At 40.8% G+C, this 17,675-nt stretch overlaps 1 protein-coding gene across 10 annotated transcripts in view; it reads right to left on the bottom strand.

Annotated features, from left to right (window-relative positions):
• The window catches only part of Tnrc6a (trinucleotide repeat containing adaptor 6A), an 89,396-nt gene that overhangs the window by 28,509 nt on the left and 43,212 nt on the right, over positions 1-17,675 (bottom strand). For 7 of the 10 annotated variants that reach the window (XM_048331975.1, XM_048331977.1, XM_048331974.1 and 4 more), the window contains one exon: positions 9,282-9,662. The exons of the other annotated variants lie outside the window; for them this stretch is intronic. In XM_048331975.1, the coding sequence (XP_048187932.1) occupies positions 9,282-9,662 (381 nt within the window). The remainder of the gene's footprint in view (positions 1-9,281; positions 9,663-17,675) is intronic. 10 annotated transcript variants of the gene reach the window in all.

Here is a 17,675-nt window from a genome sequence, read left to right as displayed (position 1 = left end):
TCACATGTATTACTTTAAAAAAACATGTCTCAGACCCAACAAATGAACCTCCAAGGATTATAGACAGAATTAGGAAATAAATGGAAGACACTATTAGGGTGCTTTGCTAACACACACAAAAAATTCTAATTCAGCTTGTATCACTTTCTCTCAAAGCACATTCTAGGAAGTAAAAGACAATGAGCTAAGAAAGGCAGAAAAAAGGACTAAAAAGACCAGGTATGTATAGAGTCGTGTTGTGAAACTATCAACCAAGTGTGTTGACTTGCAATGTTTGGAAGCAGGCTTTCTCATGAATGAGAAGGCACCAGAAAGTCAGTCTCACCAAGTACAAATCGACATACCAACACATGCATTAGTACCATCACCCAATGTTTGCTTTTAGCCTCGAGTCCTTGCCAACAACACTATAGCAAAGGCTTACCTTTGCTTTTTGTATGAGAAAAATCAAGATACAGAGGTTAACTTGTGGAAAACAAGAGAGGAACCAAGTGAGATTTGATAGAATCTTCCATAAAGCAATAAGTCTGAACTCTAGAGACACCTGAATGTGAGGATGGATGGACACTCAAGTAGTTCACCAGACCCAAATCTGGTAAATGAGGTACTTTCAAAAATGTATGTAGCACTTAAAACCAAATCTAGGGCCTTATGCCTGTAAGAACTCTACCACCAAAGCCACGTTCTAACCCTTGAAATTTGTGAGGCGAGGGTCTTTCAATTGGCCTCAAACTTGCCATCTTCTTGCCTGTCTCCCATGTGCTGGAGACGCACGGAACCTGGCCCTGTTAGCCAGGTCATCTTGCCCACTGCTGTCAGCAAGTCAAGTCTTTCACAGAAAGTACTCTATTCTGACTTGTGCTAATGCTTTATATTTGTACATTTAAAAATTGACAAATAAATGAAAATGGAAAAGCTGCCAATACCTGGTTTCTGACCCCCATCTCTTCACTCAAAATCCTGTACTTAGGTACCATTTGACTCCAAGGGGGAAAATATTTTAACATTCAAAACTATAGGATGAAGATTTAAAAAGTTTTTGAGTCACAGTGGATTCTTAAATACATTCTCCATCTATGTGATGTGCTAAGTGGGTATCTTTGGCATTCTATTAGGTCATGGATCTTTGAGAAGGCAAACCAGATAGGCCTCACTTGCCTGCTGCTGAGTGCTCATCACTGAGCTCTCCAAGTACAGACCTAGTCCTGAGCAATTTCTCACACCAGATGCTGAAAGACAAGTTTCCAAGACAAAAGGTCAGTGGATTTCTGAGAACTTCTGAACAGAACCAGGCCCGTAACCATGAGGATTCTTAACCTTCCCCGCGCCAGCAAAGGCCAATCTTTGAAACAGCTTTTGTAGTCATAGAAAGCTAAGTCTATAAAAAGACATTCTACCCTTGGCTAGCTATGTGATCACAGGCAAAATCATCAACCTCTCTTGTGCCTTAGGCTATTCATCTGGAAAATAGGAACAGTAACTGTACCACTATCAGCTGATTATTATGAAGGATAAATGATTAACAACTAAAAGTGCTTTATCTAGTCCCCGTTACTTAATATACAAAGGGCATTATTATCAATTAAAGTACGTTTGTGGTTATCAATATTTTCAGTCTTGCCTCCCAAGCATGTATTTTCATTCTACCATGCCTCTATCGTGAGGAACATAAAGAGCACTCACAAAACAACCTGCTTATTTACAATCTCCACTTTGACATTTCAAACAGAATGTCAACTACTCAACTTACACTGCTCTAGACTCCCCGCAACAGGGAACTTCTTTTCTAAGTCAACACTCTAGCCTTCACTTAACTCCCTGTGTAGGAAACTCAGGGCCCAGGCACTGTGCCTGACCTTTTGCTCAAGGCTAGCTCTCTACTACTTAAGACACAATGACACTTTTAGCTTTTTCTGTGTATGTGGTGCTGAGGAATCAAGCCTAGGGCTTCATGCATGTTAGGTAAGCACTCTACCACTCCGCCACATTCCCAGCCATAGCCAGAATCTTTAATGGAATTGAAAGTATTTTTAGGACAGAAGTGGTTCAAGTGGCTGACTGCCTGCCTGCCTGCCTGCCTAGCAAGCATTAAGGCCCTGAGTTCAAATCTCGAAATACTACCCCAAAAAATTTATGCTTTTTAAAAATTTATGCTTACAGCTGGGTGCTGGTGGCTCACACCTGTAATCCTAGCTACTCAGGAGGCTGAGATCTGAGGATCATGGTTCAAAGCTAGCCCAGGCAAGGAAAGTCTGTGAGACTCTTATCTCCAATAAACCACCAGATAGCCAGAAGTGGCGGTGTGACTCAAGTGGTAGAGCACTAGCCTAGAGCTGAAGAGCTCGGGGACATCATCCAGGCCCACAGTTCAAGCCCATGACCCAACAACAAAAAAAAAAAATTATGCTTAATACAGGAGAAAATAATTCCTTCTAAAGACAATCTCAAGGGGCTGGATATGGCCTAGAGGTAGAGTGCTTGCCTCATATACATGAAAGCCCTGGGTTCCATTCCTCAACACCACATATACAGAAAAAGCCAGAAGTGGCACTGTGGCTAGCCTTGAGCAGAAGCCAGGGACAGTGCTCAGGCCCTGAGTCCCAAGCCCCAGGACTGGCAAAAAACAAAAACAATCTGAAGTAAGAGTTCAGAGGGGAAGGATCATCATTACCATGCACCAATGAGATAGTACTGTGCTGAGAGCAAAAAGGCTAGAAAACACAGCCTAGGAACAGAGACGGTAGATAACAAAAGCATGCCAAAGGGTAGCATTTAAAGTCATAAAGATTCAACCATTCATTGCCTGCCCTGCCACGTTTTGTAAGATAACTAAGTGAATTTGTATCAGGTAAGGTTCTTCCTGAATAGGCTACGGAAAAAGGATCTTCATTCATGAAAAATCTTTGTAGAAGAGGATATATATATATATATATATATATGTATATATATATATATATGTAAAATAACACCAAATGGTTAAAACACTGTTAAGTTGGAACTGTGAAGTCATTAATGAAAAGATTTTTTATACATAAAACAAAAAAGCCATTTAATTTTTTTTTTTTTTGGGTGGTGATCTTTGGGCTTGAACTTAGGACTGGGAGCTGTCCCTGAGCTCAAGGATGGCACTATACCACTTTAAGACAGTTCCACTTCTAGGGTTTTTTTTGGTGCAGTTTTAACTGAAGATAAGAGACTCACAAACTTTCCTGCCTGGGCTAGCTTTGAACCATGATCAGGATCTCAGCCTCCTGATAAGCTAGGATTATAGGTGTAATACACTGGTACCTGGATGACTAAAGTGAAATATTTTAATGTCAAAATAAAGCACATCAAAAAAAAGCAAACACTACAGTACATTCTGCAAGTTGGGTTCTACCACTTCTAATGTTAGTAAAAAATGTTCTCAAATTCTGGCCATGACCTGGTTTGGAGAGGACCATGCTCTAAATTTGTCTTTTGTTATGTCTTCCTATGTATTTTTGGAAAATAAGGAGAGGTACCATCAGTAATTATTAGGTAAAATTCTGGAACCTATGCTACTTTTAACAAAACTGAAAAGGCTGTATGCTACTTTTGACAAAACTGAAATGAAAAGGCTATTATTTTGAGTTACCCAGGATGAGTCACAAAGCATTTTTAGTAATGAAAAAGACTGTAGTTTTAGAAAGGAAAAAAAAATGGCACTAGAAGAACAGACACTATTATAATCGAAGGAGGAAAAATTTATTTTCCTTTCACACAAGGAAGCTCAAACTCACTGTCCTAAATGATCTGCAGAATCAATACACACAAACATCTTAAGGAGAATCAGAAGCCCACCACTGTTCTATGCATCAGGAAAAGCTATAAGCACAGTATCCTACTAACATAGTCCTCTAAGGTGATCAGCGACAGCTGGAGCACCACCTTGGAACAAAGGAGAGTGTTTAACAGAGTACATGAGGGCAGCAAATGCTATTTACAACTCAAGTAATTAACAAAGAAACAGCATATTCAAGAAGAACTTAAAATAACAAACACATGTACATATAAAAATGTATAGCATGTACTAGTCAAAAGAGTTTAATATCTACTTTCTCCCCTAATGACTTGAAACCTCACTAGCAGGAAAGTTTCAGAAGAAAAAGTGCTCCAGTTTTACAATGTTTCCAGGAATAGGAGATTTTTCTTTAAGAATGTGAGAGAGTTTCAGCTGCAAAATTTCAAATACTTCTTCAGTAAACAAAAGTTCAAGATGTCTCTTTCAGGTATTTTAGCCTGTGGTCCAGGGTCAACAAATTCTGTTTAAGTTCCAGTTATCACATATATTTGCATATCTGCAGCCAGTTGTCAACTGTGTGATGTAGCTTAAGAGGCACAAACTGTGTATCAGTGAGTGTGGTAGTCTTCCAATAGAACAGGATAGAAGCTACAGGCCTACCTTTGTTCTACACACAACCAAACACAATGCTTAGAACAGTTTGAGACAATGTAAGCATAGTAAAGAAAAGGCTGTAAAAGGCATTCTTGGGAATGTTTTTTTAGACCTAATGGTGATCTCAACCATGGCACTGGTGGCAGTAAAGGGAGTTTTGAAGTTGAAATCAGCATGGTGTAGGCAAGCAATGGCTTGTGAGGAATGAAGGAGGGAAGGGTCAAGCATTATTTCAGACTCAAGAGCGTTTACTTGATGAATGGTGTGCCAACTTTTTGAGAACAAGGGATAGGGAAAGCAACAACAACAGGATGATGGGTTTGAGTAAGATGATGGCTTTAAGTTTAGACCTGTTGAGATTAAGGGGTCCAGTATCAGATGAAAATATGACACTTATAACTTGGTGATATGAAAATGGTAAAATATGAGAGCTAGTACAAGAAAAGCTGCAAAATACAAAGAGCGAAAGGAAAGCAACAGAGAAAAGATAGGTAAAGGACTGGGATTGTGGCTGAGTGGTAGAGTGCCTGCCTAGCATGTATGAAGTCCTGGGTTTGATTCTTCAGTACCACATAAGCAGAAAAGGCTGGAAGTGGTGCTGTGGCTCAAGTGGTAGAGTGCTAGCCTCGAGCAAAAGAAGCTCAGGGGCAGTTGCCAAGGTCCTCCCTGAGTTCAGACACAGGACTGGCAAAAAATAAAAATAAATGATAAAGAGGCCAAGGAGTGGAGATTTTTAAGAAAGAGGAAGTAGCTGGCCTAGCTACTCAAGAAATTGAGATTCAAAGTCAGCCGAGGCTGCTGTGAGACTTTTTATCTCTAACCATCAAAAACACTGGAAGCTGAGTTGTGAATCAAGTAGTAGAGTACTGTACTTGAGTATAAAAGCTCAGTTATAGGCCCAGAGTTCAAGCTCCAGGATCCACACAGAAGAGAGAGAAAGCAATGGGGGGTGGGAGGAATGAGGGAGGAAATTTATTCCTTAAAAAGACCCTTATTCTGTTAATTTATTCTGTTAATTTGTGTGTGTGTGTGTGTCTAAAGTCTAGATCTGACATCGATGAAAACAGAAGACCAGTGCTTTTGGAAAAGTTAACAGGAGCTGTTCACAGGGTTACAGAACACTAATGTTATACATAACAATCAGATTGTAGGCACATTCCCCCTCCCCTCCAAGAACTCTGAAAAGAGCAGAAATTCTATAAGAATCTCCAGAGTTTATAGAGGTTAAAGGAGTTTTTCAAGGAGAGCACAAACTTGAGGATGTTCTCAGATAAGGAGAATGTACAACTGAGAGCCTGAAACAGAAGTTAAAAGACACACAGCAGTTACAAGATGCACTACCCAGAGAAGACCAAAGCAAGAACCACAAGAGTGGAGAGTGTTTTTATCTTTAAATACCTCCAGAAATTTTAATGACAACACTTTTTGTTTTGAGGCTCGGTGTTGCTATGTAGTCCAGGCTGGCCTTGAACTTGTAATCCTCTCACCCCCACCTCCTGAGTGCTGGTATTATAGGTGTGTATCCAGCTTTGTTCATCCTTTATTTCAAACACAGCAAAGAGGAATTCTAGAGTGTTCCTTGCATCCTTCTTTGATTTACACCTTTCTCCTCAGTGATAATCATTCACATAAATCTTTACATCTTACTGTATTTGAACTCATCTTGGAAAATGAAAGATGTTGTTTGTCGTGTGTGTGTGTGTGTGTGTGTGTGTGTGTGTGTGTGTGTGTGTTCCTGGGGCTTGAACTCAGGGCCTGAGCACTGTCCCAGGGCTTCAAGCATGCTAGTTAAGCACTCTACCACTAAGCCACATTACCAGTCCACTGTCATTTATAATTTATGCAAATGAATCACACTGAAAACAAACAAGTAAATCACTTTTTTGTTTTTTTTGCCAGTCCTGGGCCTTGGCCTTGAACTCAGGGCCTCGGCACTGTCCCTGGCTTCTTTTTGCTCAAGGCTACCACTCTGCCACTTGAGCCACAGCATCATTTCTGGCCATTTTCTGTATATGTGGTGCTGGGGAATTGAACCCAGGGCTTCTGAGGCAAGCACTCTTGCCACTAGGCCATATTCCCAGCCCTAACTCACATTTTTTGATGAACAGCAGAAATGTGAACTTGGACTATCAGAAGATACTGTCAGATTGTTGCTAATGCCCCTCTGCTTAAGGCTGGTAATGGTACCAGGCTTATGTAGAAGAATATCTTGAGGAATCACCTGGATAAAATGTCATGATGGCTGCCACTTTCACAATTAACATATGAGTGCACATACATGCATGCTTCTGTATACACACACATGAGAAAAAGAGACAGTACGTTGTGTATGAAGTCAAGATGGGACCACTGGAGGTGGGTGGAAATATTAACTGTTAGAGTCATTTTATTTTTCGGAATAAATCATGTTAGATGGATAAAAAGTCGTTTTGACCAGCATGGTGTCCTAACAAAAGTGACCGTGTAAAGGTACTTAAGGAGGGCACATAGCATTCACAGGTCCCGTCCACTCTTTCTCACCATTTACTTCACTTACCTGCTGCCCCTGAAAGTTATTCGGCATCAGACTTTTCATTTATAAAATAATCTCATCCTGGCCCTGGCCCTTACTTTCTGACTACACTGAACAAGCAAGAAGCAAATTCTAAAAGAGGCCAACAGGGGCATATCTAACAAGCTTCCTTTTCACCTTAAACTGTACATGAATCTCATTCATGCTAAATATACTCCACAATCCACCTTTGTTCAAAAAGGCCAAATATAAGCAGACATTACATTAAGTAAAAATGTGTTTGAGATTCCTACAATTCTCAAATAGCAGTGGTGGTTGTCAGACTTTGGTGTCTCTAGCTGTTGCACCTACTGCTTATCCAATCCAGTCCTGGGTCTTCACTGGCTACGAGGCTGCTTCCTCCTCTGCTAGGTGTAGGGGACCCTGCCTGCCTGGTTTATGAAATGAGACAAAGTGTGCGGATGGCATGTATGGGTCACAGCACACTCACTCCACAAAGACCAGTCACTACATCACCATTCTGAGATTTATCCTAGACCATCACTAACCCAGTCAACCCTCAAAAAGTTCTTTTAGACAGTAGGATGTTTTTCCTCCTCAGACCTTTAGCAGGTGTCTTGCTGTGCCCATCCCTTGGCCTTCTTCTGGTATGATTGGTCCTCTGTAAAACTTTCAGTTCTTTGGACCCACATTTACTTTTCCTTTTTTTCTTTTTTTCCTGTTGGTCATGGGGTTTGAACTCAGTCAGAGCCTGGGCATTGTCCCTGAGCTCTTTTGCTCAAGGCCTAGTGCTCTCCTACTTTTGAGCCACAGTGCCATTCTGGTTTTCTGGTGGTTAATTGGAGACAACATTATCACTGACTTTTTCCACTCCAGCTGGCTTTGAACTGCAATCCTCAGATCTCAACCTTCTGTGTAGCTAGGATTACAGGCGTGAGCTACCAGTTCCAGGCTCCACTTCACTTTTGAGAAACAAGATTCTTATACTCATCATTAAACAGATTTATTCTTTTTTGAAACTTCTTAAATTAACCATCTTGTAAACATACTACCCATCTTGCTGTTTGCTTAATAATTTTACATACCATCTTGCTGAACTCACCAATAGGCTGGCCAGCATTTGTTGTATAAACACTCTCTCCTGAGGTAGGACTATGAATTTCTTTCTCTTCTTCTTTTTTTTTGGGGGGGGGGGGTGGGGGTGGGTCGTGGGCTTGAACTCAAGGCCTGAGCTTCTTTGCCCAAGGCAACTGATGTACCACTTGAGCTACAGCTCCACTTGCGGCTTTTTTTGGTGGTTAACTGGAGATAAGAGTCTCACGGACTTTCCTACCCTGGTTGAACTGCCATCCTCAGATGGCAGCCTCCTGAGTAGCTAGGATTATGGGTGTGAGCCACCAGCGCTCAGCTGTAATTATGGATTTCTTATGCTGACAGTCCCATCATTCCTAACTTGGCTTCCCAAATGAAATTCAAATTACTAATTGCCGATTTCTTCTCATTAGATGCAATGTCAAAATCTTTCGAAAAGTACAGACTTTTCTAAAATGTCAAGGAGAAAGTAATTTATTCAATATCTAAACAGTAGGCGCTAAGTTAGTTGCTTTAACATGTCATATAACTTAGTCCTCACAACAACCTCACAGGGTTGCAGTGGACTCTATCCAAACTACAGATTAATAAATATGGTCAAATTGAGTTAAATTTCTGGTCAATTTCATTCGGGTCAACCAGTAGCCAAAGTACTCAAGTAGAAAGTGGTATTAACTCAGGATGGTAACTTAAATTTGTATCCTTTCCATCAAAAACATGCTACTCTAAGTACCCATGCTAAAAACTTTCATTGAGTCCTCTGTCTCCTTACCTGTCACATCCAGAATGTTGTCAAATTTGGCGTCAGATTTTTATGTGAGTCCACAGTCTGCTACTTATTAGCTGTGAAATGCCATAATAATGTACATACCACTGTAATGTACAGAATAGAAAACAAATAGCTCTAACTAGGGTAGTTAGAAAGTACAGATAAGAACTACCTCTTATTGGGCTATGAAGGACTGAATGCCATAATGTATATAAATCTGTAGGTAGCACATGATGGGGTACCTGCACATTCCTTATTAAAATGGACAGAACCTAAGGGGAAAGCAGCCAATGCTCATTTTAAAAGCTGGGTGGGCAGATAACTTACAGAAATACTTTCATAATTCTCCACTCATAACTCCCTAACAGGAGTCTTATACTCTAGATCCTGCTAAATACAAATACATTACCAAACAGCTGTGACTTCATAAACTTGTTCCAGTGCTAATGATGCTAAACTGTGAGTCTCATAAGAAATGCCTTCAGTCTCACCTGACTGGTTTTTGCTGTTCTGCACCTCTCCGTTACTTTGCGGCTGTTGATTTGTTACAGCACTGCTTTCTGACTGGTTGTTTAACACCTTAACAGCAGATCCCAGGTTTGCTGCTATGACAGGAAAATGCTGACCCCTTTTTAGAAGCTGTTTCTGTTCCTGGTGGCGAAATCGTGGAGGTACTTCACGAGGATACCGAGGCAAGGCCTGTAGCTGTTGTGGTTGCTGCTGCTGCGGCTGCTGAGGCTGCTGCTGTGGCTGCTGTTGATTGTTGGCTGTGGCTCGCTTGGCATTATTATTAGTGCTGGTTGCTGTGGAAGTGCCGTTATTAGAGTTGGCAGGCTGAGGCTGGCTTACACTGGGCTTTATCTGTTCTGGCACTAATCCCAACAAAAGAAAAGGGGTGGAAAAGATTAGCCAGTAAAGTGTACCTTCATAGTAAGCCATCTAAATTTAAAGGCTCTACAAACAACAAGTGTATCAGAACAGAAGCTAAGATCCAGGATATCCTCATTCTCCGGCTCAAGCTTTCCTAGGAGACATCTCTGCCTGGAACCAAACTTTACTTCCACTAACTATCCACTGTGCAAAGGCAGACTCCTGGCATTCCTTGACCAGGATGACAACTCATGCTCTGACCAGAGAGGCCAAACTCTCATAACATAACCATGGAACTCACAGTAACTAAAAGAACAACTATAGTAAATCAACTTTATCCATAAAAAATCTGCAGGGCTGGAGGCATGGCTTAGAGGTAGTGTGCCTGCCAGGCAAGTCCAGGGCTCCGAGTTCAAACCCCAGCACCACCACAAAAATAAATATTTTTCCCTCTCTCCATTCTCTGGTTATTGTTTTTATTCTGCTTCATTTTTTAATTATGTTTGGTCCCTATTTATTTATAGACAGGGTCTCATAGTATGTAGGCCCAACTTGGCCTGAAATTTAAGGCCCAGGCTAGCTTCAAACTGAGGCTCTTCCTTGGCGTAGACTCCCAAGTACTGGGAGGGACCAAGCTTGGTTCTTACTCTAAATCTTTGGATGACAAGAACAAGGACAGAAGACATTCTGCTCATTTCCTTACAAAAAGACAAGTTGGTGAGCAATGGTGGCTCATTCCTATTATCCTAACTACTCAGGAGGCTGAGATCTCAAGACTGTGGTTTGAAGCTAGCTTGGGCAGAAAAGCCCATGAGACTCTTATCTCCAATTGACTACCAAAAAAGCCTGAAGTGAAGCTGTGGCTTAAGTGGTAGGATGCTAGCCTTGAGAACAAAAGATAAGGGACAGTACCAAGACCCTGAGTTCAAGCACCAGAACTGGCATCAGAAAAGAAGAAAACAAAAACACTCTCAGAAAGGAAGGCCATATGAGTAGTGGCTACTGACATGACACCATCTTGTATAGGTAGTAGTTTCTATTTCTGTGAAATTCTGATGTCTCTTCACATACTAATCTATCAAATACATCAAACTCCATACTACTGGTTAAGGAATTCCTGCAAAACAAACAGCCCACCCTCAGCACCTGAGGATTCTGTCTTTTCCCTTCTGTAAAGACAGTTTACAGCCAATATCCTACATACTGTAAGTTCTCAGTAAATAGAAGCTGCTGTGTGGCCTTAATGTAAGAAATATTTATAAAGACCTACAATGAATGTGATTAAAGTCTTGATCATCTGAATTGTAGAGACAGACTTCATTTAATGATCTTAACTCCTGTTTTATTTTTTGTTTCTGAACAGCAAGCAAGTCTACATCACAGTAATATTTTAACTCAGGGTAGGGCACAGTCCCTTAGCTTTTGTGCTCAAGGCTAGCACTCTACCACTTTAGCCAGCTCCACTTTTGGCTTTTTGGTAGTTAGATGGAGAAAGAGTCTCATGGACTTTCCTATCCAGACTGGCTCTGAGCCAGGACCTTCAGATCTCAGCCTTACAAGTAGCTAGCATTGGGGCTGGGGATATGGCCTAGTGGCAAGAGTGCTTGCCTCCCATACATGAAGCCCTAGGTTCGATTCCCCAGCACCACATATATAGAAAATGGCCAGAAGTGGCACTATGGCTCAAGTGGCAGAGTGCTAGCCTTGAGCAAAAAGAAGCCAGGGACAGTGCTCAGGCCCTGAGTCCAAGGCCCAGGACCGGCCACAAAAAAAAACAAAAAACAACCAAGTAGCTAGCATTATATGTTTGAGCCACTTGTACGCAGCTACACCAATACTTTTATTCCTCTGCTATGTCTCAAAGTAGTAAGCAAATACCAGCTATTAAAAACACATTGAGCAGGGCACTGGAGTTCACGCCTGCCATCCTAATTACTCAGGAGGCTGACATCTGAGGATCTCAGTTCAAAGCCAGCCCCAGGCAAGGAAGTCCCTGAGACTCTAATCTCCAATTAGCCACCAAAAATGGAGCTAAGGCTCAAGTGGAAGAGCACTAGCATTGAGCAAAAAACAAGAGTCATAAAACAAACAAAAACAAAAAAACACAAAAACTCTCAGGGACAGCACCCAGGCTCTGAGTTCAATCCCCAGAACCTGCACCAAAAACAAAACAAAATTCCCAGGGCTACACCCAAAAACAAAACAAACAAAAAACCCTCCCACATTTCAGATTAAGGTACTAGAACATTTTAAAGTACCTCTAAAGATAAAAGTATATTCGATTATAGAGGACATAAAAACTGAAATTCAGCCTTTCTGTACATAGTAGTAGACTCAGAATGGTATCTGGAAACTGAAGATAAGTTTAGAATGGTAGAGTCAGCTGCTGCAGGAAGAAACCTAGTACTGAAAAAACTGGGTGCTCTTTAAAATGTGAGACAGGGCTGGGAATGTGTCTCAGAGGTAGACTGCTTGCCTAGCATGCATGAAGCTCTGGGTTTGATTCCTCAGCATCACACAAACAGAAAAGGCCAGAAGTGGCACTATGGCTTAAGAAGCAGAGTGCTAGCCTTGAGCAAAAGAAGCCAGGAACAGTACTCAGACCTTCAATTCCAAGCCCCAGGACTGGCCAAAAAAAAAAAGTGTGACAATAATTTCATACTCAAGGTGTAATTTAAATAAGAAAGCTATATAGAGATGTTTAAAGGACAACTTATATGCAAGTACTGTGAATGACTGACACAAATACGTGTTAAGAGCCCCCAAAATTCAATGAGAAGAGGCCACCAGTTCAGAGCATTATTAGTGCCTGTCATCGACAACTCCAGCTCTAACTGAAATTTAGGTAAAGGCTAGATTTCTCCTCAGTAGAAAATCATGGAAAACGAGGCTGCCTTTTCTGAGTGAGGGAAAAGAAAAATCACTAAAAGACACATTAAGACATAATCAAAATTATAAAATTAAGCCAAATAACCTAAATAGTATCTCAGATATAAAATAGGATGAGGTATTAAGGAGTAAAGGCAAAGCTATGTGCAGGAAGAGGAAGGGCAGAGAGGTGCTAGGAAAGAGAAATGATGAGTATTTCTGGCTGTTGTAGATAGGTAGTTAGTTTTTAAGTTATTTTGTCAGTATGCACCCAAACCATTAGAAAGAGAAAACCTGGTATACTTAAGACACATAAATAAAAATTCATATATACATGTAACATATAACATTAAAAAGGGGGGCAAATGTATAAATATTCTAAATTGTAATACAATGTCACTATAAATTGTAAAAATTAGTAAATATGCCATAAAGGCCCAAAATGCAGGTTTAAAAAAAATAATGAACACACTATATAGCTAAAAGGAGTCTCAAAGAAAAACTTACAGCATAATTTCTTCTAACAAACAAGATATAAAACAAGCAAGTCAAAAAAAAAAAAAAAAAAACTGGGGCTGAGAATATGGACTAGTGGTAAAGCCCTAGGTTCAATTCCTCACCACCACATATATAGAAAAAGCCAGAAGTGGTGCTGTGGTTCAAGTGGTAGAGTGCTAGCCTTGAGCAAGAAGGAGCCAGGGACAGTGCTCAGGCCTTGAGTTCAAGCTCCAGGACTGACGAGAGAGACAGAGACAGACAGAGAGAGAGAGAGAGAGAGAGAGAGAGAGAGAGAGAGAGAGAGAGAGAGAGAGAGAGAGAGAGAGAGAGAGAGAGAAACAACTAAAGGAAACAAAAAAATCAGAAAAAAAAATCAATGACTTCAGACTGAGGTATAACTTAAGTGACAGAGTACTTCTCTAACATGCATGAGGGCCCTTGGTTCAGTACTCGTGTGTGTGTGTGTGTGTGTGTACTCAGTTGTGTGTGTGTGTGTAAAAAGGTGGGCAGAGAGCTGTGTTAAACATACCAGTACTGTTTCTTAAATAAAACTGGCTAAGTATTTTTTTAATGGAAATGGGAAAAAATAAGAAATGGTTCTCTAAAACTACGTTATTTCTTTCTTCTTCTTTTCTTTAACCTGGTCTTGGGGCTTGAACTCTTGATCCCAAGTGCAGACTTTGAGCTCCTTTTGCTCGAGGCTAGCCCTCTATCACTTGAACCACAGTGCCATTTCCTTCTGGCCTTTTCTGTATTAATGGAGATAAAGAGTCTCACAGACATTCCTGCCCAGGCTGGCTTTGAACCATGATCCTGATATCCCACCCTCCTGAGTAACTAGGATGATAGGCATGAACCACCAGTGCCCAGAAAGGTATTTCTTTACACTGAATTCTACAACAACTTTGAAAATCTAGGGAAGAATGACATAAGTTATACAATGACATCCAGGGAATTTAACAGGTTAACACAAATACACAAAAAAAAACTCATGAGAGCACCCACCAGACCAAATAGTTTCATTCATCAATACTACTATATTTTGTTTTCCACTACTATTTTTTTTTATTTTATTTTATTTTTTGTGGTCCATTCTGGGGCTTGAACTCTGGGCCTGGGAGCTGTCCCTGAGCTCTTAAGCTCAAGGCTAAGGCTCTACCACTTAAGCCAAAGTGCCACTTCTGGTTTTCTGGTAGATAATTAGAGACAAGAGTCTTACCAACTTTCCTGCATGGGCTAGAGCCACCACACCGGCTCTACTACTTTTTAGAAACATCATCTCTACATGTTTGTTGCTGAGCACAGCGAAAGATGGAGTAACAATATAACATTATCAACAAGTCAAATAAAACTTTAATAATCCCAAACAACGAGAACAAAAGAAGAGGTATACATGATACTAGCAATGAAAAAGGGAAATATCATTTCAAATGCAGACATTCTGGAAAGACAAGAAAACATGGATAATCTATACCAATAAAACAGAAAATCCAGCCAACATGTTTTTATAAAGGGGCAAGTAGGCATTGAGGCATTCATCTGTCATAATTACCCAACTCTGTCATTGTAACACAAGAATAAGAGAAAACAGGTAAAGAGATGACTATTCTGCATTCCAAAAAACTTTCCTATCTAAATCAGGCTGTGGACCATACTTGGCCTATAGGCTATAGTTTGCCTGCCTCTGCCTATAAAACATACTTTACCAAACAGTCACAGAGAAAAAGAGAAGACCCTGTAGAATAACATGGGGTATTGAAAAGGTCCTCCAAGATGTATCCCTCTGTAAAGTACCATGCCAGGATGACTTTACACAGTTCGGTCAGGCAGGAGTTTAGACAGGCACAGGGAAAAAGCATGTATGTTATATACATGTATGTCCACAAAAAAGACTGTTGCATAGTGTTTCAGAACAAAAGGCCATCAGTTCAAAGGGACTGAACTGAACTTTAGTTCTGTGATTTAGTAGCTGTGTGACGACAGCATTTAAACACTGTGCCTCTATTTGTTCCTCTGTAAAATACCTACAGCACACAGACCTGTTGGGAGGTAGGTGTTCACAAGACAGTGGATATACCAGAACTAAGAACAGCACCTAGCACAGTTCAGGGCAATAAATGACGGTGATTCCTGCTATCATCTAAAAAAGGAGTGACAAAGATGACCCTTAGGGTTTGGGGCCTGCCATCTAGAAGATGAAAATCACATTTGGGAAATATGTGTGAGAGCACAGAGTTTGGATACTGTTAGGTTTGTTACTAAAAATAGCAATTCTCAAACATCTCATTCTCAAGACTCCCTTACATTCTTAAAAATTAGAAGCTCTAAACAGCTGTGTTTACATTGAGTTACATCTGTAGATATCATATTAGAAGCTTAAAGAGACATTTATAAAACACTAATTTATTTTTTTTAAAGCATCACATGCTGGCATAGAGCCCTCCTTAACCCAAACAGTATTAGTGATAAGTGCAGCACATTTTACACCATTTTGCATCTTTTAAAAATCTGTTCTAGGGGCTGGGAATATGGCCTATTGGTAAAGTGCTCATCTCGTATACATGAAGCCCTGGGTTCGATTCCTCAGCATCACATATATAGAAAAAGCCAGAAATGGCACTGTGGCTCAAGTGATAGAGTGCTAGCCTTGAGCAAAAAGAAGCCAGGGACATAGCTCAGGCCCTGAGTTCAAGCCCCAGGACTAGAAAAAAAAAAAAAAAAGACAAAAAAAATCTGTTCTATAATCTGGACTGACAAAAGCAGGCATAATCTTTACATATGCTTTACATCCAGTTTGTTGTCAAATCCTGTAAGGCAGCCTCTGAATAATCTTACTATTTCACCTATTAAAGTAAGACTGATTCTTCTTGTGAGTACAAAAATGGTCTGACCTCATGGAACTTAAGAAGGGGAACTTTATTTTGTTGTTGTTGTTGGGGGGGGGGGGCAGGGGGAGGTAGGGAACTCTGACCCTGGGTGCTATCCCTAAGCTTTTCTGCTCAAGGCTGGCACTCTACCACTTTGAGACACAGTTCCACTTCCATTTTCAGCTGGTAAACTAGATTAAGAGTCAGGGCTGGGGATATGGCCTAGTGGCAAGAGTGCTTGTCTCGTATACATGAGGCCCTGGGTTCAATTCCCCAGCACCACATATATAGAAAACGGCCAGAAGTGGCGCTGTGGCTCAAGTGGCAGAGTGCTAGCCTTGAGCAAAAAGAAGCCAGGGACAGTGCTCAGGCCCTGAGTCCAAGCCCCCAGGATTGCCACCCCCCCAAAAAAAAGAGTCTCTCAGACTTTCCTACCCAGACTAGTTTTCCAACAGCAATCTTCAGATCTCAGCCTCCTGAGTAACTGGGATTACAGGCACAAGCCATCACTGCTTGGCTCAAGAAGAAAAACTCAGGAAGCCTTCTGGGGCTTATCTTAAGATTAATTTTGAGAAACAGAAGATACCCATGCAAATGGACATATGGTTCTAGGGCTCAAAAACACTTATATAAAACAGATGCAGGGCTCAAGTTGAATATTAACAAACAAGAGGCCCTGAGTTTAAACCCCAGTACTGTTGGGGGGGGGGGGCTTGGACTACATAGATTTAACACAGACATAGAAAAAGTCTTAAGAATTGTAGGATAAGAAAAAAATGGAGGGCTGGGGATATGGCCTAGTGGCAAGAATGCTTGCCTCATATACATGAAGCCCTGGGTTCAATTCCCCAGCCCAGCACCACATATATAGAAAACAGCCAGAAGTGGCGCTGTGGCTCAAGTGACAGAGTGCTAGCCTTGAGCAAAAGAAGTTCAGGGACAGTGCTCAGGCCCTGAGTCCAAGCCCCAGGACTGGCCAAAAAGAAAGAAAATGGCAAGACCCAAAGAATAGGCTAAAGTAGCCAAAGAGGATGTACAAAGAATAAGTTAGAGAGGTAGAAAGGTGTTGATTGCCTTAATGAGTGGCCTATGTAGTTAGTGGGCAGAAGGATCTTCTTTCATCCATCCAATCCTTGTAGATAGAACCAGACAATCAACAAGCCCAAAAAGTTTATCTCCTTGATAGAATTCAAAGGAATCTTTCATCTCCAATACCATTACTGTGCTTTAGGCACTTCTCAATTTATTCTGCAAAAATCTCCTAATCTCTTGGGCTTAAATCTTGATCCCCGCCTGCCTCACTCACTTTCACACCCTTTATTATCTACCCTCCACCTGCCCTAAATTATGTGTACCATAAAATGCTTTCTTAGACTTAATCTAAACTCATCATGACCTCTCAAAAAACTTTTCCAGATACATTTTTCTGTTCCACTGCACCAAATACCCTTTAAAAGGGTTTCAGACTTTTGCCCAAAATGCTTTCATGTTTTCTTTGCACATCTTTCTGTCCATATTCATTAGCCAATCAATTTAGAAACATTTAGTGACCCACAATTTTTCCTTGTTCATTGAGATGAAACTCTTAAAAAGTCTCCTAATACTGGAGTGGATGTGGTCAAAGTACTGGCTTCTTTTATTTCTCTTTCCTTTACCACTGGCACCCCTAGTACCAAGCACCGAAACCCTTCAAAGTCAACAAACTGAAGAACTTTTAGCATACATGAGATGACCTAAAGCACAGAACAATGAAGAATGATACTGAGGTGGACATTATGAAGT

This window comes from Perognathus longimembris, chromosome 23 (assembly GCF_023159225.1).
Source record: "Perognathus longimembris pacificus isolate PPM17 chromosome 23, ASM2315922v1, whole genome shotgun sequence".
Lineage (NCBI taxonomy): Eukaryota > Metazoa > Chordata > Mammalia > Rodentia > Heteromyidae > Perognathus > Perognathus longimembris.
This window is presented reverse-complemented; position numbering and strand designations above follow the sequence as displayed.